Here is a 27060-nt window from a genome sequence, read left to right as displayed (position 1 = left end):
TCCATCCCTTACTCAGGCAAGCAGTAAGGATTGAAAAAAATAAGTACAGCAGGTTAGACATGGATTCGACAAGAATTAGGGGCATGCGCCACTTAACACTGTAACAGTTTTTATTTTTTGAATTTGGAATTGTGTCGTTATTGCACAGGACCATCGATATGTATAAATGAATGTTCATTTTTTTACTATAGTTTTATTATTTTAGTACGCATTTATATATATAAACCGAAATACACAATTTGCATTGCTAAGGTTTGAAAACGGCATCAAAAACAAAAAGAAAAAAGAAACAAAGACACGAAAAAAATATTTGCTTATTAAAAATGTATATCGCGTGTATGTGGACGCAGCTCCTAATTGGATGCGTATTATTAACATACACCAAAAAAAGAATAACAATAAAACACGAAGCCAACACTTCCTTCTGTGGAGTTAAAATAAAAAAGTCAAAAAACTAAAACTTTAAAATTAAAGATAAGTAAAAACAATGTCACATGTGTTGTGCGGTTAGCATTTACCCAGCTGGAAGTCAATGACTATATACACATACATTCAACAATAAAGTTACTAAAGATTTAAGGGGTCAGTGTACTTTTAAAATGCAGAAATCAACCTTTTATTGAAGTTCATACCAAACGGATTAAAGTCAAATTTTGCATCCTTACTTAACGGACATTAAATTTCAAATTTGTATCGTCAAGATTGTAGGCACAATTTTTATTCCTCATTTTTGGATAGTTGAATTCTATGCGAGGCTGGGACCTCACAACATATGACACTTTAAGCTTACGGTCGTTAAAAGCTTAAACTGAGCGTTGCATTGTTGTTCCTCCTCTCTCTCTTTTTTAGTGGAGTGATGCTTTTCTTAATTGCAGGCATTTGTGTACCTTTAGATATCGAATTATTTATTATATAAACAGAGTGGCTTTCTTTTAAAATGCCATAAGTATTTCTGCGCGTTCTTTTTGCCTAGACTGAACTATTGAATCCTAGTATGAATATTTACGCTTCAGTGCGCTTCAAAATATAACCCTCAACAATCCAACTCCTCCGGCTACGTGGTCCATAGTATTGTTGCGTCAAACTTCTTTCCGCATACTTGCATAAAATTTCCAATGGATTAGTCGATTTTATACGTATTTGTACGGTATACATATGTACGTAAGTAGTACGTATGTTTGTATATTGTATTATTGTTCTAATTTTTTTGTTTATTTTTGATACAAAACTGTTCTCCTTTGCTTTTGCTTTTGTCGCTTTAATATGTATGCAAATTAGCTGTATATTAGTATAAACGTATAAACATAATAAACTTTGCCACGACTGGGCTTAATTTGGTCTTACTATACATAGTACATATTCTCACCTGAAATGCAAAAAGTCGTAACCAAACATCATCGTTGAAATGCAAAAAGTCATAATTAAAAAAAAATTCAAAATTCACTTTTTGAATTATACGATGGATTTCATCGAATTACAATCAAAAAATATAATAAAAATATTAGTCACGACTTTTTCCATTTCACATTTGCGATGTTGTTATGCCTTTTTGCATATTAGGTGACGATATGTACATATCATATTGGCGTTTATTGTTTATAAATTTGTCTTTACACTCAAGTACGCAGGTGCACATACAAATAAGTATATACATATTATGTATGCATGTATGTATGTGTGCCCTCTCTAAAATAACCTATGTATTGTTGAACGCATTTCTTTTGGTCTGCCGAACACGTTTCAAGATCGAGGTAGCTTCAACGAAACTAAAAATTTAGCAAACCATTTTGTGGAAAAGTGTAAATAAACAAAACTCACTGCAAAAATATGCCAAAGTCGCTTTTGGACTGCAGCACGTTTTTGGCCAAAACAAAGAATTGCAATTGTCATTGTTTCAGCGCAGTGGCTGTTGTTGTTTGTTGTATTAAAATAGCATTTTTGTGCCCATTGCGCATTTTAAGAAGGTACCGATGTTTAATTTTTATTTTTGCCTATTTGCATTAAGTTACAACTCATACAGGCGCACCTGGCTCGACTGACGTTCGCGTGCTTGCCCTATTGGCTTTATTAGCTAGTAAATTCTGAAATTTAATATGACATTTTATTTCCACTGACTGTATGCTTAACTCTTTTTTTTAGAAGAGCAAATAATGTATTGCAGGCCATTAGGGATGTGCCGGGTATCCGGTTTCAATTATTGAAGATTCAATTTAACAATCTAGGTCAGAATTAAAAAATTTTAAGAATTTTTCATTACGAAAAAAAAAACATTTCTGCATTATCGGGCAACAAGCTATTTCTATTTTCAACATAAATGCGACCCTAAGCACTAAACACTCTTTTCGAGTTTACTGAGGAAGGTGGGGCGCAGAGATACTTCATTGCCAGTGTAAACAAATTTGGAAATTCTTTGCGACCTTGCTTCCACCAAATTAAAAGATCTTCTTGTCTGGGTATAATGGTTAATATTTCTCCATTTCTAAATTGCTGTCTTTTTTTTTGGACGGTCGCTGCCCTGTCTTCCCATCGTTTGCATATCCAAATCACTACAAAAACTGGAGTCAGCATCAGAGCCGTTCCTCAAAACATTGCCATCCCGGTGAGCGGGCCCTTCAATATAAGCTTTCACTAGAGTTCAGCCTAGGGATGTGGGAAAACATCGATGCATCGAAAATATCGATGTTGTTTTGCTTCAATTCATCGAAATTTTTCCATCGAAATTTGCATCAATGTTTTTTGAAAATTAACATCACTAGAACATTGAACCGCCATTTCAGTTTTTCAAGTTTGCAAAAAAGAAAAGTGACTTTGACCAACAAATTGAAATGGCTCCAAAAATAAACATATCCCAGTTCGACAAATTTTGCCTTTCTTTTTTGTTTTTCTTTCTTGAGATATACCAGCTTTAATGTGCAATACTTCGGTATTACTGTTACATTATGGGAACTTTTTATTCACATCGAATTGGTGATAGGGCTGAATGTGTTTCACTCAGGTGGGGTAACATTTTGTCCAACTGTGTAATTAGCTTAGTTGCAGTAAATAATTTAAAATTTGGTACAATTATGCTAGTAATATATTTTGTAGTGAAATACTTGCTGAAAAATCCTATGCCTTTTGAGGTATCGAAAAATATGGATGTACATTTCGATGCATCGAATTAAACAAAAACACATCGATTTATTTTTGCCACTAGCATTCAAACCTTTCAGCCTTTTTCAAATGATTCAACTGGTTTCTCCATGCTAACTGCTTTATAATTTCGAATTTGTTTTTAGATTTATTGATGTCAGAACAAAACGAGTTTGAAACGTCCCAGTACGAGTTTAATCGTAGATCTTCAGTTAGAAGAGAGATAATGCAATGTTTTCTAGTGGAATGGGAGCCTAAATCGATGATTTCAAAAAAGTGACATTTTGAATTGCATTTTGAGGGTTAAATTGTTATTGTTGTAACTTCTCTATAGTTTTCCTATATTATATGATCATTTATCTTCACGATCTTCTTTTCTAACTGAAGATCTACGATTTTGAAAAAAAAAACTCGTGTTTTGCCTATAGTGCGGTGTAGCTCAACCAATTACCTCAGAAAAATTAGTTGTTTTCTACTTATGCAGTAACTAACTTCAAATTGATGTATAATCACCTAGCAGCCTCATTGAGATAAACCAAATGCTTACAATTTTGATACATATATTTGCACATAGTTTAAAATTAGTTGTAAACTCATCTTACTGTGGGCAATTAACCATTTGAGCATGAAAAGTCATCTTTAAAAGAAACATACTGACTTTGCATTGCTTTAAGCCAAATGCATTTTAAGGTAGTTGAAATCAAGTGCAGAGTCAGACAATCAACTTGCTGCTTGCACACGATTCAAACTGAACATTTTAAAGCACATTACATGTCTGGTGGCTGTAGTTGAGCGTGCAAAGATGTTTGCTACAATTGGTCGCGGCCAAGAATGTCCATGTTCAAATCTCATTAATTTCGGTTTTTCTTAAAAAAAAAAAAAAAAAAACGAAATGAAAAAGCATCTGTGAAGTGCAGAACCAATCGCTTTAAAGTGCTTTATTCCTAATTACCAGGTCCGAAATGTTGGAGCTTTTGCTTAGAATTACTTATTTTGCTTATTCAGGATTTCCAAGCTTAATTTTAACGATCTCATGTTTATTTTGCTTATTTCAATTTATAAAGCTAAGTACGGACCTTTTGAGTGAAAGGTCAAGAAATATATTGCTATTATTTCGTGTGTGTGAATAGTAGTGTCCAAGGAGTTTTGACATATGATATTTTATAGCCTGCTGCCTCTTTTCCTTACGAAATAATGGAACTGGCATATACATATGTATTCCTGTTGAAAACAAGGGTGCCTTGTACTATTCACAAACCAACTTTAGCAAACCATAATAGAAAGCGTAGCAAATTTCTTAAGAACTTCGTATTGCTTAAGAAACTTTAGCTCAATACGGTTTTCTTGACCATTTCTTGGCCGGTTTTTATTCGTCGAACTAAAGGAATGTTTACAAATAATAACATTAAAACAGATTTGGTCTTTATTAACCCGGAACTTCAATTGCATTTCTGTTTGGATACAAAAATGTAAAACCAATTGTTTGTCTCTACGGGAAGGCATTGGGGTTATTGAAAAGAATAAAAATAATTTACCTCGCATGGAGAATAACGAATATTTAAAAAAAATTAAAACGACCAGCGCTGATATTTATTATTTGAGCAAATCAAGCAACACTTATACATCCATTGTAATTTTTCAATCCTTGCAGTAAACTGAATAAAAAACAAAACATTAAACTGTACTTAAATTTTTTTTTGTTTTGCGATCATATTTGCAAGCATATTTACCAATATTTTAGTGCTTATCTAAGCTCTTAAAATGGATTTTTTTCTTGCTTATTTTCTTCGGCCCTGCTAATTACGTATTAGAGATAGTTCATCTCGAAAATGCAGATAATCTGGTGATACGTACGTCGCTAAATAAACAAAAACCTAATATAAAAATATTGTGAAATTTATTAAGGGCATCCGGCTCTTATTTTTTACATGGTATCCGGAATCCGGTTATCCGGCAAAACTCTATTCGGCTCATCCCTACAGGCCATTAACGACAGCGATTTGTCCCGTTTGAGAAAATTTGTTCTGCCGTCGGTTTCCTCCAGAATTAAATCGGAATGAGGACCTTAAAATTACTAGCACCGCTTGTAATGATCTATTGTGTCTAGAAGGCACTTCTTCTTGATTGGCGCTGTTTTACAATTATAAGTAATTGTTTAAATTTACCTTCTTTTAGCTGTTCTTGGCAATGTAGAATATAATGAGAAATCTGTGTTCTTTCCTGATTCCTGTTCCCTGCTCGCTTGTCGGTATTGTAATGACATGCTCACAATCAAGTATTCTCTTCTTGTATGACTTGGAAGTCACGCTTGTACGTTTTTTTTTTTGTCAATGTTACCATCTCTAAGGAATCGTTAAGATATATTAAATCGATTGTTTCGGCCCACAAATGATATTAAAGAGCAAGTGACATTTGACTTTATGTGTGTCAGCTGATGCCGCCGCCTGCATTGGTTGTTTGTTAGCGTGGTTTGTCACTCGGGTGTCAAGAACTAGCACATCTTCAACATTTTGAAGCCGCATACTTTGCAAACCTACAGCCGCATGGCGATTTTAGTGAATTTCAGTGTAGCATACATATATCATGCACTCAAAACTATTCAGATTCGCAATAAAGGAACATCGACAACGTCTGCATAAGCCACAACTTTCATTCTCTTGGATTCTATACGTACTGCATATCGTCAATGTTTTTTTGCGAAACCGCCTATCTTACTGCACTCAAATTTTAGAGGAGAGCGAAAAAACGGGTTCTCTTTGAAGGCATTGCTTTGATAGGCGGTATTTTCTCAAGCTATTATTTTACAGGTCTGTTGTTTTAATAACGATTTTACGATACTTATGCGTAAATCTCGATGCCTGGAGTTTAGGGTTAGCAAATCTCATTTTTGTCACAATGGGGATTTAGGCGGTTTTGAAACTGGTTCCTCGATATGTATGTATGTAGAATCTACACTTACACTATGAAAGGCGCATATATTATATAATTAAAAATTGTAATATCCTCCACACATTTAATACTTTATTTTTTATTAAACATAAAAATCGTTATTATAGGTTTAGCTGGTTCAGATAAAATTTCTTCCAATTTACTTTTGTATTCATTTATATAAACGATTATCTAAACGATCTAGGATGGGCACTTTATTATTTATCTATGTATACTGTATGTACTTGCATAGCTACATATCTACGCTGTTTCTACGTCATAAGTATGTACGTAAGGTGCCTAGTATTAATATTTAGTTGTTTAATAAATAAAAAGACAACTAACGGTTAAACCGCAAACTGGTGGTTGCTTCGTTGTACTTACAAGCTGTAAGTATAAAGATGTTGAATAATGCCAACCGACCCGACTTGATGCTGATCACCTGCAATCGGACTGCTGGGTAAAAGGTGATTTGTGTTGCAGCTGCGCAGGTGCCGAAATAACTACATATCCGCAATAAAACTGCAAATATATATATCTGCATATATATAATTATGTAAATAATCGACATTTTTAATTTATTCTCAACGCTGATCATCATTAATTGAACATTTTAATGTAAATAACTTGTTACGAACGATCTCCGCGGAATTGTTGAGGCGCCTGCATTTGCTCGCATACATACTAAGTGCTAGGTGCTATGCACTACTACACTTTCGCAAACATGTCTTAAATATATTTTTTGATTAATGAATTTATTTATTTATTTATTTCGAACAAATACAAATATAACTAATTAGATTACTATTCTAAAAAGGCACTAGTAACTAAGACTATCGATCGGCCATAATTAATTTACTATGAAGAAATGCGAGAATGAGTGAGTTTGTGTCAACAGTCTTTCGTTTTCATTGGCATGAACTATCTATGTACATAGGTTTTGAATCTTCATTTCAAAACAGTTCGTATTTTATTTGGAAGTTTTTACTTGAATCGATATTGTTATGGTCTGTTGTTCTCATTATTGGAAATGTTATTTAAGTCTCACATTGTACATAATAGCCAAAACTGATTAAAATATCGCTCTCCCATTATTTTGTGGACCACTGTATGTATAGTATATGTATGTACATACATACATAGTTACATTAATAATAAATTTAATGGTGTTTTTAGAACGTTGTATACCTACATATGTACATACATATATGTATGTAATTTAGGTATGCATAAATACGGGCTGGCTTTAGTTTCATAAAATCATTTGTTAAACGTTTGAAACATTGCCAAACGCCTTTTGGATTTACAATGAGCCAGCCGATTATTCGCTTCGTTTAGTATGCAGGACATATTGCTTTCTAATGTTTAACTTTTGTATCTATCACATGTGTGTGCCGCATTACCGGCATCTTGTATGTTATGTGCGTAGCTCGTGAACATTTTTTTCAAATAACCTCATGCACTTGAAAGTTGACAAGTTTGTTATGAATTTTTACGTAGATTTAGAAAAGGTTCACGGATGGATGGCGTATATGTAAATTAAATAAATCTGACAAAGGTTTTTGTAAATATATGTTTTCACCTTGCACGTAAATCAACGGTGTGTTTCATTATTTAACACTAATATTGTAAGTTTTTTATTTCATTTTTTAACTTTTTAATCAACTTGCGTTGCTGCTAATACCATGTCCCCACCGGAGCTAACCACGTAGTTATGGCTATTGAGTTGGTTATCCCGATAGCCCACTTGATTTAGCGTAGTTTCGCCATATAAAAATGACAGCACTTAACCATTTCATTGAGATGGTTAAAAGCTAACCAACTCGACACCACGTCGAACCACGTCTGATACAACCCTGTGTTTTCTCGCCATCTGTGGGTCATTAGCGTTAAAATGTAAAGAATTCGTTCGTTCGTAGTGTTTAGACTCAACTAAGATCAGATTAGATTTATTCCGGTTTTTGAAAAAATTTTAAATCCACTCCTCTACTCTGCTTGACTTCAAATCTATTCCGTTTTTTTCATTCATGTTATGCCCCTCTTGGGACCGTTTTTTGAATGTTCACCACTGGTTTCAGCAAAAAAAATTGAAAGTTAGCCAAATCTCACTGTTAAAAAGTAACTCTTTCATAGCAATGCGTCAATAAAGTAAATTCGTTATTTTTTGATGTATGGCTGTACAAATTGGCGGATGCAGAACTTTACTTAAGTTGTTAAAAAATATATGTAGAATGAAATTTATATAAAGTAGAAAAGGTTTGCTTTTCAAAAAAACTAAGTGTTAGATACGTTCTACTTTATAGAAAATGCTAAAAATTACCTAAATATGTGACATATTATTCTTACATTGCTTCGCGTTCTTATTTTGCATGAATAGAAAATATTTTAGTCAAACAATTAATGTGAGAAACAAAAATAAAAAATTCAATCTAGTACGGAAAATTTGTTTTTGCCCCGATTTTTGCAGCGATCTAGTACTGAATCGAGTTTTGGAGGTCCGAACACTGTTCTGTACATTTGTACTGTTTTATAAACCTCAAACCGCAGTGTGGAAAGCAATAGTTAGTGATGTGGTTAAGTGTTACACGTTCCTCTAATGCCACTATAGTATGTTAAAGCGGATACGTCGCTTAATTTATAACCTTCCCAATGATAGCTAGGTTATGTTAGCAGATTGAACAAGAAATAGGGAATTCATCAGAAATATCTATCTATTTTTGCCACTCCCACAATTTTAAGGAAACAAGTTTAAAATACATATGTAAATTCTAAGTAAAGCTTTTTACGTTTAATTTCGAATAAATAGATCACTTTAAAGTTTTCCCGAATTTCAAAATATATTCGAAATATTTTAAATATTATGTCTTAAATCTTACCCTACATCCCTAAGCGTTTTTCACATAACTTCACGCGATTCTTAGAAATCATATATATATATATGTACTGTATGTATGTATGTACATATCGAGCCCTAACCGCCAAAAAAACGTAAGAGATTTTTATGCTCCTCTAGAGCCTCTAGATGAATTTCTGCATCAAACAGACCATTTTGAAGAAAATGTCGTTTACGTTTTATTAGCTTGGCGTTAGGGCTCGATTTGCATTATGTAATTTCGAAATTTGTGTAATGAAATAACCCAATAAACATTGTGGTGAATGTTCGAAAATGACCTTCGATATCAAATATGCATATCGAACTGGGAACGAACTCATAACCAACCTTAGTTTTCCAACGTTCATAGTATATTGGAAATACATTTGAGATGGATTCGAAAAAAAATGTAAAAGATAGTAACAAGAGAGAAAATGAAATCCAGCCAAGGCGAATTCGTATAAGGTGGTAGCGGTAGTACAGAACAAAAACTTAACATTTATTTTGCTTTCGCTTTCGATACACAAATGTCAAAATTTCAGCTAATCTTCGCTCAACGAAGAAGAGGGAAAGAAAATTTCAACATTCGCATTTTCTCACTCACTCGTAAGAAACTTTGGCACGTGTGTACCGAGGCGAATCAGATCAGCTGTTCTAGCAACACCATTTCATATAAATTCGCCTTGAATATAAGACAATCACTCTTCCTCTTTAAAATTTGAACGAAGGGAAATTACATTGGATAACGAAGGTTCCGTTTTGCTGGAGAATGGCCTAGTTCTCGAATCGAATACTAACCTATTCCAAATGCGTTATCGAAGGTGAGACTCGAAAAAAATATTTGTTTTCCAGTCATTTTCGAATGTGAACCAAGCCCAATGTATGTATATTGGAAAATTACGCAATGAGCGAAAACGTTCAACATTGTCTTACAGTTTACAAAAACTTTATCTTGTTTCTTCTCATCTCCGTAGAACCAAAACCGCTCGTCACAATCGGCAGCTCAACCGATTTAGACACTGAGAGCTTAGACGAAATCAATTTGAACACAACCAGCGACGAAACGCAATCGGCAACCGACACCGCTGGGCTCAACGATCCGAACGCAAACCAACTCTGGTCCGAGACGAACAATCAGCCATCCGATTCAATACTTACTCAGGCAGCGTCTTCCTTCTCTGCATTGCCATCGGTGGCTTCGAGTGTTTTATCGACATTTTCCAAACGAATCTCTGAGTATTCTGGCTCAAACAGTCGCGAAAGAACACCGACAAGTGATAGCGGCACCTTAGCATCACAGTTGGATATACAACCAACGTACTTGCAACAGCAATTCCCGTCACCACCACAACAACAACAGCAACCATCTGTTCAAAAACAATATCCGTACTATAGCAACCTACAAGTAAACGCGCCACCTACAGTAGGCGCCGCCCAGCCTACTGGTAATCCACTACTCGAAGCATCGGAGAGCCACGCAGCATCACCACCAGAACCGCCCAAATTCTACACACCCACGGAATTTACAAATCTGCCCACAGCTAATGTACCGCCTCCACCGATACCAGGTGGACAGAACACTTACCGTTTAGCGGCGAAGAAGAAGTTATATGCCCCCATACCAGGACTATCAGAACAACCATCAGCCCCTGTTGCTCCGGCCATAGATCCTTTAAGCTCGACAGCTCCTTTTCAGGGCGTACCACCGCTACCAACACAGACCACATCGGTAACAGATCCGTTTGGGTTTCCAACGCAGTCACAGTCGCAGCAGGAAGAGCGCAAGACTGGTGGTCTCTTTGCAAACATCAGCAATCTGGTGCCAAGTGGAGTGCTGCAAAATATCTCCGGTTTAGTACAAACAGCAGCAGATACCTTTACGCAGGGCTCAAATAAACAATTCACTGAAGAGCATTCACAACAACCATACTACGGCTATTCGGGTGCATATCAACAACTACCACTAGAGGTCGCAAGTGCTCCTGCAGGCCAATATTTTGCTACTAGCATAGTGCCACCGCTGCCTTTCGCACCACAGTCCCACTCTGCCCTCTTAGAGGGAAACCCATCGGCATCTGAACTCTTTGCACCTATACAGTTGCCACCTTCGCAACAAAGTGTTTCCCAAGGGCAAGCGCCAACAACACAGCAAACTTCAAATTTATTTCAACAGCGTCCGACACCGTCTCTGAGCCAGCCTGCGCCACCACCACCCACGTCGGGTTTTGTAGCTGCGCCACCGAAAAGCGTCCCGCCAGAGTCTAGCAAACAACGTCCATCAGCCTCGACAACACCTATTTCTTACTTTGATCCCACAAAACAGACGTCTTCACTAGGGCCGCTATTTGCGGGTGCGGAACAGCAAGAGGTCAACGCAGCACCACTCGCAGCCACTGGAAAGCCATTTACACCAGCGGTGATATCGCCGCAAGAAAATTATCCAACAACAGCTACAGCGCCTTGTCCTTTAAACGAACCACTGATACAGACAAAGCTTCTTACACCCGCAGAGGTGGTCCAGCAACCATTTTCAACTGGTTTGCCATTTATCAATCAAAAAGGTTTTGGTGCAAGTAACGCAGCACATCTGCCACTAATACCAGAAACAAGTAGCAAGGACGCTACATGTCCTCCTCAATCGACAAGTACTTTTTTACCACCGCCGACCCAACAAATTGTTGTCGGTAATCAGGCGCCTCTTCCTCCAACTACCGGCGGCTCGACTTCATTTCGCTTGCAGAAGGGTACACGGCTCTATAAGAGTCCTCTGACCTCCGCGGAGACTGCGCCCGTCCACGTACAGCCTGATATAGTTCAGTCACTCGTACCACCTACAAGTTTATTTAATCCTTTTGGCTCGTCAGTGGCAGCAAGTGTGCCACATCCTCTAGCTCCTTCTGCTACTCCAACTTTGGTGCCAAGTTATTTCATTGCTCAGCCATCGGAATCAAATGTTGCACTGTTTACCGTTGAAAAGTCGGTAACGGAAGAAAAACGGGCGACAAACGACGAACAATCACAGGCCGGTGTTACCATTGAAGAGCAGGATACAATAAGATTCACAACCGCGGAGCCAAAAACATTGCATGTGGCCACTACAGCAGGAGAAGTAGCGAATGTGGAAAGTTCTATAAGCCAATCTTCAACAATAAAAGACATAGAGGCTACAATACAGCAGCAAACTATTGAAGCTTTCTTACCAGAAGTATGCTCAACCGACAACACTGAAACAGAAAAACAGACATCTACTGAAGCTGAGAATCAATCCGAAGTGTTGCCTGAAGCTTTAAGAAAGCTTTCAATAAAGCTGCAGCCATCGGAGCCAAGAATTCATCAACATACTTTCCAGACTCCAAAAGGAGAAGAAAAGGAAGAGGTTTTAAGTCATAACCTTGAACAAGTGCAGTTGCCTTCAACTCAAAATTTACCTACCCAATTCGAAGCGCAGCATTTGCATGCGAAAGAACCGAACATTGATTCAAACTTAGTTGAACAACCTGAATTAAACGTTCCAACGCAAACGGCACAAGAAACGCAATCTAACACTCTATTATTGGTGCAACCTCAACCAGATACACAAATCACGCCTGGAGTCAGCCCGATTTTACCTCCTCGTGTACCAAACATCAGTCAGCTGCTAAATAAAAATCAAAACGCAAATCCATTCCGCAGAAACCTCGGTGCATCGCCAATCGTGCCAGGCCCTCAGTCACAGCCACAGCCACAGCCAAAGGGCGAAACTCAGCCGAAGTTAGCAAACTTCTTTGTCGATGCGCCAGGCATAACTGGTTCAAGTGTAACAGATTCATTCAATATAATTACGTCTCCAGTAGAAGATCAGTCTTTGCAACCGAGCGCCGTCGAACATCAGCCACCTGCTTGTTCAGCGGAAAATACACAAGAACCCGCAATACCTACTGCTGCTGCTGCTGCATTACCTAGTGCCGCTGGCTTCTTTGGCTATTGCGAACAGACGCAGTCTAACTTCTTTCAGCCCACACCGACTCACCAACAGCTAACCGAATTTCCACCATTACCGCCACAGCTTGGTATTGCACCTCCCACAATTACGCGCGAGGCTCAAACTACAGCTGTTGATATTACAGCGACACCACCGCTGGGTGTTCCACCTCCAATCGGCTTTGATAATATTCTACCGTCGACGTCCTTGCAGTCTACTCAGATTGAAGCGCAAGCAGTAGTTGCGCCATCAATCTCAAATACTAACTCAACAGTTACTTTCGCCGCTATTGTCACAAACGTGCAAACATCGTCTTCTACTGTTAGCAACACTCAAACTCAGCAGTCGGGTGTTGTAAATTCATTTACTTACTTCGAGAAACCTTCAAAGCATACAACTAAAAGTAAACAAACGCAAAACGAACAACGACCAGAACAGATAGTTCCACCAACTGTAGCGCTGCCGTCAACAGTCACTTCATCTACGGCTCATTTCTTTGACACATTTACACAATCACAGTCTCAGCCGCAATCTGAAAGTGTATTCAATTCGTTGTCCACTCAACAACAACAGCAACAAGGGGAACACCAGCAACATCAACAACAGCACCAAACAGTCGCTCAATCGAACGAGGACCAACGTTTACAAAATTTCTTCAACAATCCACCACAACGTGAAAATAACTCGGGTGTAGGTGACCTTGGCTACGATTTGGTGCATAGTGGCCTAGCCCACCGTAATTTGGGCTCGCTTACATCCGTTTCTAATTTGGTAGAACCGCCTTCCTCATCGTGCTCGGAGTTTTCAGAGTGGAATAATAGCAACGTGAGTGCGCGTACTTTGCCTTCTGAAGTGTTTGCCAAGCGTAGTCCTGAGAAGACTTTAGCAGCCCCTATAACACAGCAAGAAGTGCGAGTACCTGCTGAGTTTCAGCCAGCAGTGCAAGAAGTACCTTCTGAACCAATTGCAGTTGCAGATTCACCACTTGCGTCTGCAGTTGCAAATTCTGATACCGATTTAGCACCGGAAAAGCATTACGAGGATTTGCCAGAGGAGGTCTTACGTGAACTAAGAATGGCTAGTATGCTGCTTGGAGAGAAGGCAGCCGCGACGGTGCCACCAACGACTGTGGTAAGTTAAATTTCGATGAAAATTTGTTGAATTTTTCTGAATTTTGTATAAAGTTTGAAAGTTTGATTTGCTGCAAGAGTGTTGTAATCCAAAAAAAAATGAAAAAGTTAGTGTTGTTATGCAAGAATTGCATACCTGCATCCAAGGCGAAATTATACTGAGAGTAGCGTTTGATTGTCAAAATTTTGTATTTCGTTAGTGAGTGAGTGAAAACGTGAGAGTGTTTTTGTATTTTCTGTCGCCCTTTTTCATTCGGGGAGAATAGCTGAAATTTGCAAATGGTCCGCTAAACGCAAAACTAAAATATAAGTAATTGTTGCATTTGTTGAATCGCTACCACCTTATATGTATTCGTCTTGACCTGCATCGATTACCAGTGTCGAGACTCCGTCGCCGAGTACTGTCGTTCACCCCGGTGGACGAGCGTCTAGCCATAATCCGCATCAAAGCGAAATTCTTCAACATCTCGCTCATCTGCGCCCATGCCCGACGGGAGAGGAGGATGAGGCATCCAAGGATCTCTTCTATGAGCGCTTGGAGCGCACGTACGAGCGCTGCCCCCCGTCATGATATCAAAACCGTCTTGGAGACTTCAATGCCAGGGTGGGCAAGGAAGGGATCTTTGGAACCATCGTCGGAAAATTCAGCCTCGACGACGAAACGTCCGACAACGGATTGAGGCTGATCGACTTCGCTGGGAAATCTACCAATATTAATTTTTCCAAGTCCGTGCTCTGCACACACGCGCTCCTAACCTAACCTAACCTGTAGCTCGTTTTCTGTAACAATTCTCTACCTAGGCGAATTGAGATATGAATTCGCCGCCCTGTTCTCTACTGCTAATGAGTAGTAGAGAATGACGTATATTCTCTACTAGTAGAGAAATAATCGGTAGAGAAAAGTTACAGAAACGAGCTACTGGATAGTTGAAAATAAATTTAATTATTTGACCTAGGAGAAAAAACTGTAATAATGACATAAATTATCTTTAAGTTTGAATAACCGTTAAACCAGTAGGTTTTTCAAAAAATGATATGGGAAGTTTCATGTAGGACTTCTAATTTCCAGCAAAAATATGTACCGCACTCAGTCCGATAATTCAAAGACGAGAAAAAAATTCCAAAGTTGAAAACAATTTTTTCTAAGTTATTTTAAATGGAAAATTGTGATCCGCGATGCGCGTCCTTTTAAACTTAATATTAAGGGTTGCGCTTTTAACAGGCATCTTTTAACATCCCTCTGAAGGTTTTGAAGGTTAAAAGAAAAATTAGTAGATTTTTTTTAATCAGTCTAATGTACATACGTAACTGCGAAGTATTTCAAGTACTTGTATACATACATTCGAATATATGTAAGTATACAAAATTAAAAAAAAAATTGATTTTTTCCCAAGGATAAATGGCCTCCGAGCTCACTTGTCTGTAATGCCATGGTCTCTTGCATTTGGGATTATATGCTGCAGGAACTTAAAGATTACAAACTCAAAACCTTTATGAATTTTAAAACAGCCATCCTCGACTTATAGGACAGTATCTATACCGATGGGCGTGATGCGTGCCGCATGCAACAGTTTTGAAAAAAAGACTTAACGTTTTGTGGAAAACAATGGCCATATAATAGAGTAACTGCCTTTTAAACCAAATCTTTAACCTTCAACTTATAATCGGTAACCATTTGCACTTTTCCAAATCCAGCTTTGATTAATAAAAACTCCTTTGTTTTTGTATGAACATATACAGGTCACACTGTACATAGATTACAATGAACTATTAAGACAATTCGCGTAATAGGTCCAGCCGTTTTCAAGTGATGCTCTCACCAAAGAAAAACATTAATTTTTATATCTTATTACTAAATTTCATCGCATTATTATTATTTTTTTACTTTTCAGCCCTATTCGCCCGCAGTCAAGCATTGGTTTTACAAGCGGCCGACGGGTAGCAACAAGTTCGTGTGGACACCATTTAGTCACTATGATTCTGCTTTGTTAGAAACCACGTTATCTATGGGTGGTAAGTTGTGTTATAGCATAGACAGGCGACAACATTGGGTCGTGGGTCGTGGGTCGAGTTACGCAGACAGTCAAATGACCAGCGTAATTCTTTGAGTCAGTTGCACTTCTTTGTGTCTATTTCTTACTACGTTTTACACTTGTGTTATGAAATGAAGAAAAAACTTAAGAAACGGTATATGTATGTATGTTTTTTGGCATTCTAAAAGCAAACAAAACAAGGGTGCCAGCAATAAGTTTCTTCTACTACAAACTATGTTCATACTGCAGCATAAATTACTTTGTTTCGATCCAATTACTTCACATAAATCAAGTACGTTCAGACTTTCTTTCATAATTTCTATAGATATGTGACTACTACGTGTACGTACGAGTGTGTGGTTTGTACCATGATAAAAAATATAGTAAGGTCCCACCACGCAAAACAGGAGAAATGAGCAACAATCGTCAATGGCAACAAATTGGCGACTCACCGTTTCATTTCTTCTTATTATCCGCCATGTTAGCTTTCTGACAGAAAACGTGTTTCGTATTTTTTGTTTTACCAACTTTTTCAAAAAAAATCCAGCTTTTGGCGTTGGAAAAATAAAACAAAAGAAAGCCAAACATATAAGTAGAGGAATTTTCAAATATTTTTAAATAATTTTCTTCATAAAAAATTAAGAAAAAATTAACTGCTACTTCCATGGATATTGCAACACACGGAATAGATGTAAGGTTGCAGCTATGTATAAGGGCCACCGCACATCACAGAATTTATCGGCCGCCTATTTAAATAGTAGGGCCCGCTTGAAATATGTACTTGAAGATGTATGGAGGTTCGCACACTACACCAACTTAATCGCTCCGACCAATTAGTTGTGGTGCAATGGAAAGACTAGCGGACCCTACTGAATCGGGGGCCGATAAAGTCCGTGGTGTGCGATGGATCCAAAAACATTTTAAACAAGAAATATTGCCGTTACATTTTCATTTTTAGGATTTTTATTTATGTGAATAGCAGTGGCAAGAATGTATGTATTAAATACGTATACATATGTATATTAAAAATGAAGTGATCAATTATGAAATGTATAAATCTTTACATGTTTACATGCGAAAATCCCCAAGTTCTATATCATAGCAGTGGCCACATTGCGTGTTTATCACAGACACGGTTTATGTCAAAAATATTGAAGTGAAACTATCTTCTAAAAATTATTGTATCATGAGCCACCCTATAAAGTTAAATTGAAAAAATTTGTTTATGAATTTTGAATCGCTTGTTTATATTTTTTGGCATAATGGTACCTTAGAAGAGAGCCTACCTGGGTTGTCAATCCCACCTTCTTTAATACACCTTGCCTGAAACGATAAGAAAATTACGCATTCAGGTAATAAGATAACGACTCGCCCAGGCGAGTTGCCTTCGGCGGACGTTTTAGAGCGACTGGTAATAGGAAATCGATACTATGGCAATAGAGTCTATTGAATAGACAACAGCTGGCAGTTAATCCCTGAGGTAATTTCAAATGAACGAGTTGATTCGAGTCAACGGTGCCGTCTGTCTATCCTCTCAGCTGTTCACATGAATAGTTACAATACTGTAGGTCATTTATGTATGTATGTTATAATTTGTACTTGCAGCCAATTCTCCGAATATTGTCGCCGTCGAGGGTGGCCGCTATGATGTAAATATAAAGGAGCGTACCAAAACGGCTGTTTACTGGGAATGTGCTCCCATAGAGGTCAGACGTTGCTCATGGTTCTATAAAGGCACCGACTCCAAAATGGTGCCTTATGAAGAGTCAATCGCTGATCTACTTGAATCCGAGTATAAACAGGCATTTGATAGCGGAGAATGGCATAAGAAGATCGTTTTGTCTATGCATGAGCAGGTGACATTCCATGGACCCACCGTTATTGTACATTTTCAGCAGCAACAGTCTACCGACGCTTGGGGCGGTACTTCAGTAAGTACATACATACATATATCTTCGAGGTTAATCTTCATATATAAAACGAATATAAATTCAAATAACTATTTAATGTAGCAAACAACAACACGACCTCGTGTGGTTAAGCGTGACCTTGACGAATTCACAATCGAACAGGGTGAATCGGAGCGCGTCGATCATTTACTGCTGATGGTACATGGCATTGGTTCGGCATGCGATTTGAAAATGCGCAGCGTCGATGAAGTTGGTTAGTTTAGTACGAAGCAATAGTTATACAGCTTTCCCACGGCACCCCAATTGCTCTCTCGTTCATAATTCGCGCTCCAATTTCCATGCGAATTACGAGCAAATTGCAGCCTTCCCTAAATTTTATCGGAAATTTTTCTTAGTACTAAAAGTAAAGTATTTATTAACTTATGTACATACATCACCAATTTAATATGGAAATTTTTAACAATAACTCACATTGTGTATCCAAAAGAAGATACCATATAACACAGAGACAAATAACTGTCAAATCGAATTAAGAATGTGTCCGTGTGAATGGATTGCGATAGTAATTGGGAAAGCCGTATTAAGCCGTAATTGCAAAACATTTCTAGGTTCAAAAATTGCATTTAAATGCCAAATAATATTTACTATCTTCACATTCAGTTGACGACTTTCGCAACATTGCACAGGCTTTGGTTCAGTCACACTACAAAAATTCAACTGAGATGGGACTTGTAGGCCGCGTCGAAGTGCTGCCTATTTCATGGCATAGCCACTTACATTCAGAGGAAATGGGCATTGATGAAAAACTGCGTTCAATAACATTGGAGTCAATACCGAAATTACGAAATTTCACCAACGATACACTGTTGGATGTGCTCTTTTACACCAGTCCTAAATATTGTCAAAAGATTATGAATACAGTGGCTGCGTCTATGAACGAAGTGTACAATAAATACCGCGAACGTCATCCAGAATTCAATGGCGGTGTCTCAGTCGCAGGGCATAGTTTGGGCTCGTTGATACTTTTCGATTTACTTTGTCACCAAAAAGCGCCGAAGGAAACCGAGGAACAGAATTTAGTAAGTACTCATACACTTGGGTTCACCACTTGTCAAATAAGGTTAAATTTACTACACAAAGAAAAAACATGACATGATTTTTTCAAACAGCATAATTTTCGGGGTTTTCATATTAGCGATTTGATAATTTTGAACAGAAAAAGTATTTGATTAAGCATTTTCACATTATAAAACGGCATGTTTTCTTTTCTCGAAAGAAGGCTTCACTTATTCTACCCTGAGTGAGCGCTGCCAAATTTTAATGTTCTTTTCTCAGCCTTTTCACAAAAACTCGATGCACCGCTAGTTTCTTCCTACTTTTTTCTTCATCAGTAAAAATAACTTAAAAGTATAAGAAAACGAATGCGGAGAGGTGCGCTCGATGCTCAAATGCTTTAAAGATTTTATATTATAATTTAAGAATTAAGCCTTAAAATGTAGGTTGAAATGTCACACCAGTCACCGTGGAATGAGCCATATTTAAATTAAAATTTTCGAAATAAGCACAGTTTCACTTCCGTGCGTGGCGCTCTACTTTATTTACTTATATTTATTTTTATTTTTTCCTTGGGTTTGCAGGAGAATCCCGATCAGCTCGGCACAAGCCCCATGGACGTCAGCAATGACGATCTGAGCGTTACAAGCTATACAATGGGCCACGCTGGTACTGGTCAGCCATTTATACATTATCCACAGCTTAATTTTGAACCGAAAAAAGTTTTCGCATTGGGTTCACCAATCGGTGAGTGTATCCCATTTTCAGTAATCTGCGCTGTTGTTTACCCCAACGCTATTAAACTCATATATTTTCCTTTTCAAAAGGCATGTTTGTCACCATTCGTGGCATTGATAAGCTTGGCCTTGACTTTCGCCTGCCTACTTGTTCGGGCTTTTACAACATATTCCATCCCTTCGATCCAGTCGCTTATCGCATCGAAGCGCTGGTTAATCCCGATTTGAGCAATGTGCGACCAGTACTGATACCACATCACAAGGGACGTAAACGTATGCATTTGGAGTTGAAAGAGACAATGACTCGTGTGGGTGCTGACTTGAAACAACGGTTCTTGGATACATTCAAAAATACGTTGGAAAGTGTTAATTTTTTGGGAGGCTCGACGCGAACCAGCCGCGATGCGGAGGAGAACATGTCAAAGGAAGTTGATAAGGTATGTATGTGGATCGGTTATACATACATGAGTGATAAGCATATTATGCACCACTAAACATTATTTCGTTCTTCAAACGTAATCTTTAGGTTTTAAGTATGCAAATAGAAGCAGAGAAACAACAACAGCAAGCAGCAGTGCAGCCTAGTTTATCCAGTGAGCCGCATGCTGGCTCCACGCAAGCGAACACAGAACCGCCTCGTACACGTTCCGATTCAGTGTCAACGTCGCAATCTGATTCCGATTTGGTTGAAATAGATTTTCCTTTGGGTAAATTGAATGACTCCAAGCGCATCGATTATGTTTTACAAGAAGCACCATTGGAATTCATCAACGAGTACATATTCGCCATGGGCGCGCATGTTTGTTATTGGTAAGTTAACGAATTCGGTTATTTATTTGTATGTTAAACCGCTGCACAAATGTACACTTGGCTTCATCTAAGCAATAACAAACCTATTGCAGTATACAGTTATTATTTTTTTTTTTTTCTGGGCAAATGTGTGTAGGTACGAAATACTCTCATAAAAGTAAGAAACTTTTTCCGGCAACCGAACTTCAGTTGCATTGCCAGTGGCTGAAATTGTATTACAGATGGTAACTGGCAACGGAAAGCTTACAACTGAATTGCTATATTGGCAACTACATTTTTTGGTTGCCGCGCAAATGTTGATTGTGAAAATTTATTTATTTTTATTTTTTTACTGTTTAGCCAAGTAAAATTAAATAAATTTGCTACGAAAAACGAAAAATATTTGTAACAGCGATTGTTTGATGCAGTTTACTTAACACGGAGATCATGGATCCACAGACTTCGATCCACAAGCTTCTTCGATGAAGAAAAAATGAGCACCTCCTGATGTTCTATATTACTAATATTGTTAGGTGGAGTGATTTGAAGCAAGTCGGGCCACCTTCCGGAAAAATAGACACATTGCGCACCTCTCGTTTGAAATACCTTTCGAACAAAATAATAACACAAGTATACAAAAATAAAAGTTTCTGCATGTTGAACCAAACTTCTATATCCCTGTGTTATTCGATGCTTTGAATGCGTGCCGTTTGCGGGTAGAGCAGCAGAGGGCCACAAAGCTTGTCGTCTCTGGCAAATGCAGCAGAAGTATGTTTTAGTCCGAGGTGGAAATCAATGCCTGCCCGGAGAAGAAGGATCCGGAGCAGTCCGGCTGCAAGTTATTGCTCCATGGCCTTGGTCGGAATTTTCCAGTTTTCTTTTTTTTTATTGCTCAATAAATAACTAAAAGTGGCCATCAGGTCAAGGTGCTAACTTTAATTTAAGCCTACGTGGATGGTACTACTACCTTTTGTTTCTTTACTAGAGCTTCCGAAATGTTGCAAAAAACGCGATTTTTTGACAGTTTGACTTCATTTTTTCAAAATCTGGAGCTGATGGAAACTTTCTACTTACCGATTCGTAATCAGCACACAAAAAAGTCTATCAAAAACCGCTTTAACATTTGCCGCACCAAAATCAGTGTTGCCTAGTATAAATTTGTTTTCCTAAGAATTACCATTTCTGGGATGTAGCGATTCAAAATTGTTCTAAAATATATTTAGATCTTAAAGCATCTAGAAACAAGTGCCAATTGACATCCAATATATGCGGTGCGCGTTCATTTTTCTTGTGCCTCGCATGCGATCAAAATGGAGAATATAGTCAAGTATAGTATTATCCAAAAGTTAATATTTTTATAGTTTATTTGAACCCTGATTTTTATTAAAATACTTTAGTTTAATTTTTAACTTTTCAGGATTCGCTAAGTTTTCCGCACGTGCTACATTATATCGAGCCCTAACCGCCAAATTAACGTAAGCGACAATTTTTTCAAAATTTTCTTTTTGATGTAGAATGGCATCTGGATGCTCTAGTAATATTTCTGCATCAAAAAGAAAATTTTGAAAAAAATGTCGCTTACGTTATTTTGGCGGTTAGGGCTCGATATGTATGCATCATCGACGCTTATATTATTATTATTTACAAGTACAATCACAAGTATATCTAAATGTGTTATTACCTCTTCGTACTTATCATTGCAGGGAATCTGAAGACACGATACTCTTTGTAATGAAAGAAATTTACACAGGACTGGGCATTAGTCCGGATAGCCAAGTGCCACAACAGACAATGACCATAGAGCGGCCCAGCTCACAAAATAGCAACACGCTATCACCCATCAATGAGAAACGTTGATAACCGGCGTATATATGTACATAAATATGTATCCTGAATTGACAGCAATTTTTCTCTGTATTTATTTGATAGTATAGAAGTGAGTCCTGGGCTCGAATCGTAACATCCGATCACGGATCGACAACCATACGAAAGAAAATTACGTGATACGTTCACATACAATAATCCGAAAAAGGTGTTTTCACGTGACGAGTAATACGATATCGTACGTGACGATTCGAGTCCTGATAGTTTAAAAGCAGGCACCTAGTTGTTACAAGTCGCCACTGCTATAATTCAGCACACAAGCTTCGCTTTATCATAAATGTTTATATGTACGCCTGGAAATATGTATTCACATATATGTTTGTGCACTGCGTCTATTGTATGATGTGTATGAATTTGAGTCTTATTATATAATGGAAAAACTCTTAACAGATTAAAACAAATTTTTATTAACGAATCCATAATTTGTCTAATGTTTAAGATTTTTATTTTATGATTACTAACACAGATCTTTGTATTAATGCAAATTTTGCTTTGATTTAATAAAATATATACAAAATATTTGTTAAATTAAAGAAATTTCTAATCGTATACAAAAATTTCTCTGGTGCCAAGGTTGGGAAAAGGGAAGAAAATTCAGCGATGATTACGAAAAAACTCAGCGGTTAGGCTACTTATAATATGCCACAAATTCGCAACAGAAATACTCGTACTTGTATTTGTAAGAAATATATTACAGCTACATATCGAGGGCTTATATTCAATATCCTCTATCTGCAATTTTGATCAAAATAAGTTTTCGATGGTAACGTGAGCTCCGCGATTAATCCTTCAGCCATGACAATAATGTCAAATTTAAAATATAGCTTTAATGATATTATATTCTCATTTTGAAAATTCCACTATCTGCAATAACATTTTGTTATAAGAGCAAACAGGTAGGTAAGTTACATGTGCCTATGTATGTATGTATGTATGTACATATATGTTACCGGTAAAATCTGATCTTAGGTCAAACTACTTTTGCCTAGGCTAGGATATATCTGTATAAGTTGAGTTGGAGAAACCAGCCCTTTATGTCAATATAAAAAAAAATCTAGTGTACGCTTGATGCTGCTGCCTGTTAAATCGTCGAAAAATTAACCGGCGCTTAATGTGGTCACGAGAAACTTTATTTTATTTTATTTTCAAAAATTTTACTTTTTTATGGCTTTAAGGGTCTATGCATACATACTGTTACTCCCAAAATTGAGCGTACGGCTCTTTTTTGTTGAAATTCGCAATGTTTTACATGCTAAAATCATTTTGTTAATTTTGTATTAAAATGGGGCTTCTATTTTAGCAAACCCCATTTAAATCCAAGAATGAAACAGTATACGAAAATTAAGCGAATCTGCGAAGTTTCATCAAAATCTCGAACTTTTTAATACGAATTTCTAAAAAGCATGCAGGTATGTAGTTTTATAGCCCATTCAATTTCAAATGTCTAAAAATTCGTATTGATTTTTGAGAATTTTTTGCTGACTGTCCTTCGCATTTTTTTTTTTCATTAAAATATAAGCCATATTTTAATTCAAAATTAACAAAAAGATTTTAGCATGTAAAACATTGCGAATATGTATTAACAAAAACGAGCCGTACGCTCAATTTTGTGTGTTACAGTATGTATGTATGTGAATATTTATATTAATCCATATACATATGTATGTATAAGTCAGCAATTTTTTCGATATGACAATTTTGATGCAGTTCGGTTCGGAAAACTGCTGACTTATTATCGTGGACAATTACCAAATTATAATTAACCGATTCATAAATAATGCTGGTACTGAGTAATGGAGTTTAATAGTATCGATGTTAATCCTTATTAGTGTGACGTTCTCCTTTTTGTCGACTTTTCTTGTTCTTCGCCATTTTCAACATGTCTCTTTTGACCTTTGTGACTCTTTTTTTTCTTTTTTTGAGCATAGAACTGATTAAGTTTTAGTTTGCTCTCGTCGATAGCTATCATATCGGGCTGCGATAGGCCGTTGACAATGTTGCCAACCAAGCTGACCTATTAAAAAAAAAAAAAAAATATTGTACACGCTAAGAAAACCTTGTGTTGAACTATTTTTTTTACAACAATTTTCGACCAATCCTTTGCCTCACCAAAGGCCTCCTTTCGCAACGCTAATTTGGCAAAAGCCTGCAGTTGAGTTTCAGGACAGGATTCAATACTACCAATCGATTCAGCAGCGGCTCTAGAAAAATATTTACATATATGCATTATAAAGGACATGTTATATACATACATATGTACATATCGTCACCTGAAATGCAAAATGACGTAACGAACATCGTCGCTGAAACGCAAGAGGTCGTAGCTAATAAAAAATTCAAAATTCACGTTTTGATTGATATGATGGATTTCAACGAATTACACAACTCCCCACATTGTTTTATAAAAAAAAAAAACAAATTATTAGTAACATCTTTTTGCATTTCGGTTGTCGATATACTCATAAACTTTTTGCCTCCACATTACTTGAAAGCATCCGCATGTATATTGAAAATATCACTCGCATTCAGATGGCATGCGATTTCGCCCATTGAAACGAGATCATATTCGGAATAGGTTTCCGGTCGCTTTCCCAGCCACTCCGTACGAACTTTTCTGGCAATTAATTTTATTTGTTCATCGGTAAAGCCTTTGTTCGTGTCGCCGCTATTCAGCGCATGCACTCCACCAAATGCCTCGACTATCTCCACACGTGCCATGCTAATGTTATGCAGCTCTTCGTTAGTGATGGCTGTAAGCACTAAACGAATTTTACCATACACCTCTGGTGGTACATTTTCAACGCCATCAAAGGCCTTGGAAATTAGAGTTACAACCAAAATGTTTATGATATTTTTTTTCTATTTGAAAAATCTTACAATCTTGATGAGACGCCAAATATTTTCGCTTGTATTAGCAGATATGTCTTCACTATTTGCCAATCCTAGGCAGGGCTCTAAGCTCGCCCAATCTGTGCTTGTGATTTCCTTGTCTTGCAGAAACACTTGACAATCGTAGGCGTGTGTGCTAGGAGTAGGACAAACGCTGAAAAGGAATATTACCAGTGCCAAAGAAGTGAATTTACGGTCGAGCGGCATTTTCCTATTTTTTCACATTGAGATTGTGCTTCTTTACGGTTATACTATATGTATGTACCTACGTAGTTGATCTAAGAAGTTGACGTTAAATGAATGTGTTTATGTACACACTAGGGTGTTCGATTATTCGAAATTTTTCCAAAACCTCGAAACTGTAAGAATAATAGTATATGATTACATGCCATTTAAGGATTACACTGGTCTACAAATTTCAACTTTTTTTCTGCGAATAAGACGGGACCTGGTGTTTCTGAACGGATTTTTCGTGCTGAACACGAATCCGGGGTCAAAAATGTCCCATCACGTCACGTTTTCGAGAAAAAAAGGGGTTGAAACCCCTAAAAACAGCGTTTTTGGCCATTTTCGAAAAATTATAGAGCTGAACCCTGACGTGGTACAAATTTTGCATATATCAGAAATTAAAGGCTAAACCGTGCCCTTTCGAATGAGCCCTATGCCGAATTGATCGCGTGCACCCTTAAAGCAGGGGGTGTATTTGTGTTTAGGGGTGCAGGAAAAATTGATCACAGAAAGAATTTAATCTTAAACGATCATAGAAAATTAATAATGCCAAGGTTTTAACTATATTAAAAGTCGCTGATTACGAATCTGCAGTTATATTTTAAAAATTTAAGATGACGGGTCGAATATGGTGGATATAAAAATTGGACTCCTAGACACAAATACACCCCCTGATCTAAGGGTGCATGCGATTAATTCGGCATAGGGCTCATTCGAAAGGGCACGATTTAGCCTTTAATTTCTGACATATACAAAGTTTGTAGCACGTCAGGGTTCAGCTCTACAATTTTTCAAAAATGGCCAAAAACGCTGTTTTTAGGGGTTTCAACCCCTTTTTTCTCGAAAACGTGACGTGATGGGAAGTTTTGGACCCCAGATTCGTGTTCAGCACGAAAAATCCGTTCGGAAACACCAGGTCCCGTCTTATTCGCAAAACCCTTGTAGACCAGTGTTATGTAGGCTGAGATTATTTAAATTCCTAAATTATCCTTATTTAATCCCTTGTCCGACTGGGGTCAAATCTAGTGTATATACGGTGACCATATTTATGCGAGCCGAATACGTGACAAAAAATAATTTTGCTAATTTTTTCCATAAAAGCTAACAGATCTTAACAACTGTTAAATGATCTTAGATGTATGTATATGTGTATTAGCCCTGAAACAGCATCCTTATAGTAAATATATAAATTATTTGGAATTTTACGAATTTGAGCATGCACAATACTCAAATGGCATGTAATCAATGTATTCTTACAGTTCCAAGCAATTTCATTGATCCTAGATAATTATATAATTATATACACCTTACGTGTAATTCCAATGGGAAAACTAAAGGCTCTCGGCGGCACCTCTTACAATTGTCCTCGAGAGGTGAGATTCATGAAGGATCATTACTATACCAAATTCTAAAATTTGAGTCTTATTCCGGTAGCATTGTTGCAGGATTTTTAGTGTTTTTTTTTTTTGACGTGGCCTAATACGCAATGTATATACATATATAATTATGCTAAT

At 37.3% G+C, this 27060-nt stretch overlaps 2 protein-coding genes across 2 annotated transcripts; one reads left to right on the top strand and one right to left on the bottom strand.

Moving 5' to 3' along the window:
• The first annotated feature begins 6936 nt into the window (after nucleotides 1-6936).
• On the top strand, nucleotides 6937-22591 carry LOC118750428 (flocculation protein FLO11-like). Its single transcript, XM_036485145.1, has 10 exons — nucleotides 6937-6940; nucleotides 9907-14024; nucleotides 15916-16036; nucleotides 17662-17987; nucleotides 18069-18219; nucleotides 18627-19045; nucleotides 19604-19766; nucleotides 19847-20193; nucleotides 20283-20566; nucleotides 22249-22591. The coding sequence occupies exons 1-10, from the start codon at nucleotides 6937-6939 to the stop codon at nucleotides 22400-22402; spliced, it is 6087 nt and encodes a 2028-aa protein (XP_036341038.1). The 3' UTR covers nucleotides 22403-22591.
• Nucleotides 22592-24114: 1523 nt separating this feature from the next.
• LOC118750427 lies at nucleotides 24115-25541 on the bottom strand. The gene is made up of 4 exons (XM_036485144.1): nucleotides 25307-25541; nucleotides 24915-25243; nucleotides 24510-24630; nucleotides 24115-24443 (listed from the first exon to the last, which is right to left on the bottom strand). The coding sequence occupies exons 1-4, from the start codon at nucleotides 25523-25525 to the stop codon at nucleotides 24255-24257; spliced, it is 858 nt and encodes a 285-aa protein (XP_036341037.1). The 5' UTR covers nucleotides 25526-25541; the 3' UTR covers nucleotides 24115-24254.
• Between the last annotated feature and the right edge of the window lie 1519 nt (nucleotides 25542-27060).

Source organism: Rhagoletis pomonella, unplaced genomic scaffold, assembly GCF_013731165.1.
Source record: "Rhagoletis pomonella isolate Grant_MI unplaced genomic scaffold, Rhpom_1.0 Rhpom_scaffold_00233, whole genome shotgun sequence".
In the NCBI taxonomy this organism is placed as follows: domain Eukaryota; kingdom Metazoa; phylum Arthropoda; class Insecta; order Diptera; family Tephritidae; genus Rhagoletis; species Rhagoletis pomonella.
This window is presented reverse-complemented; position numbering and strand designations above follow the sequence as displayed.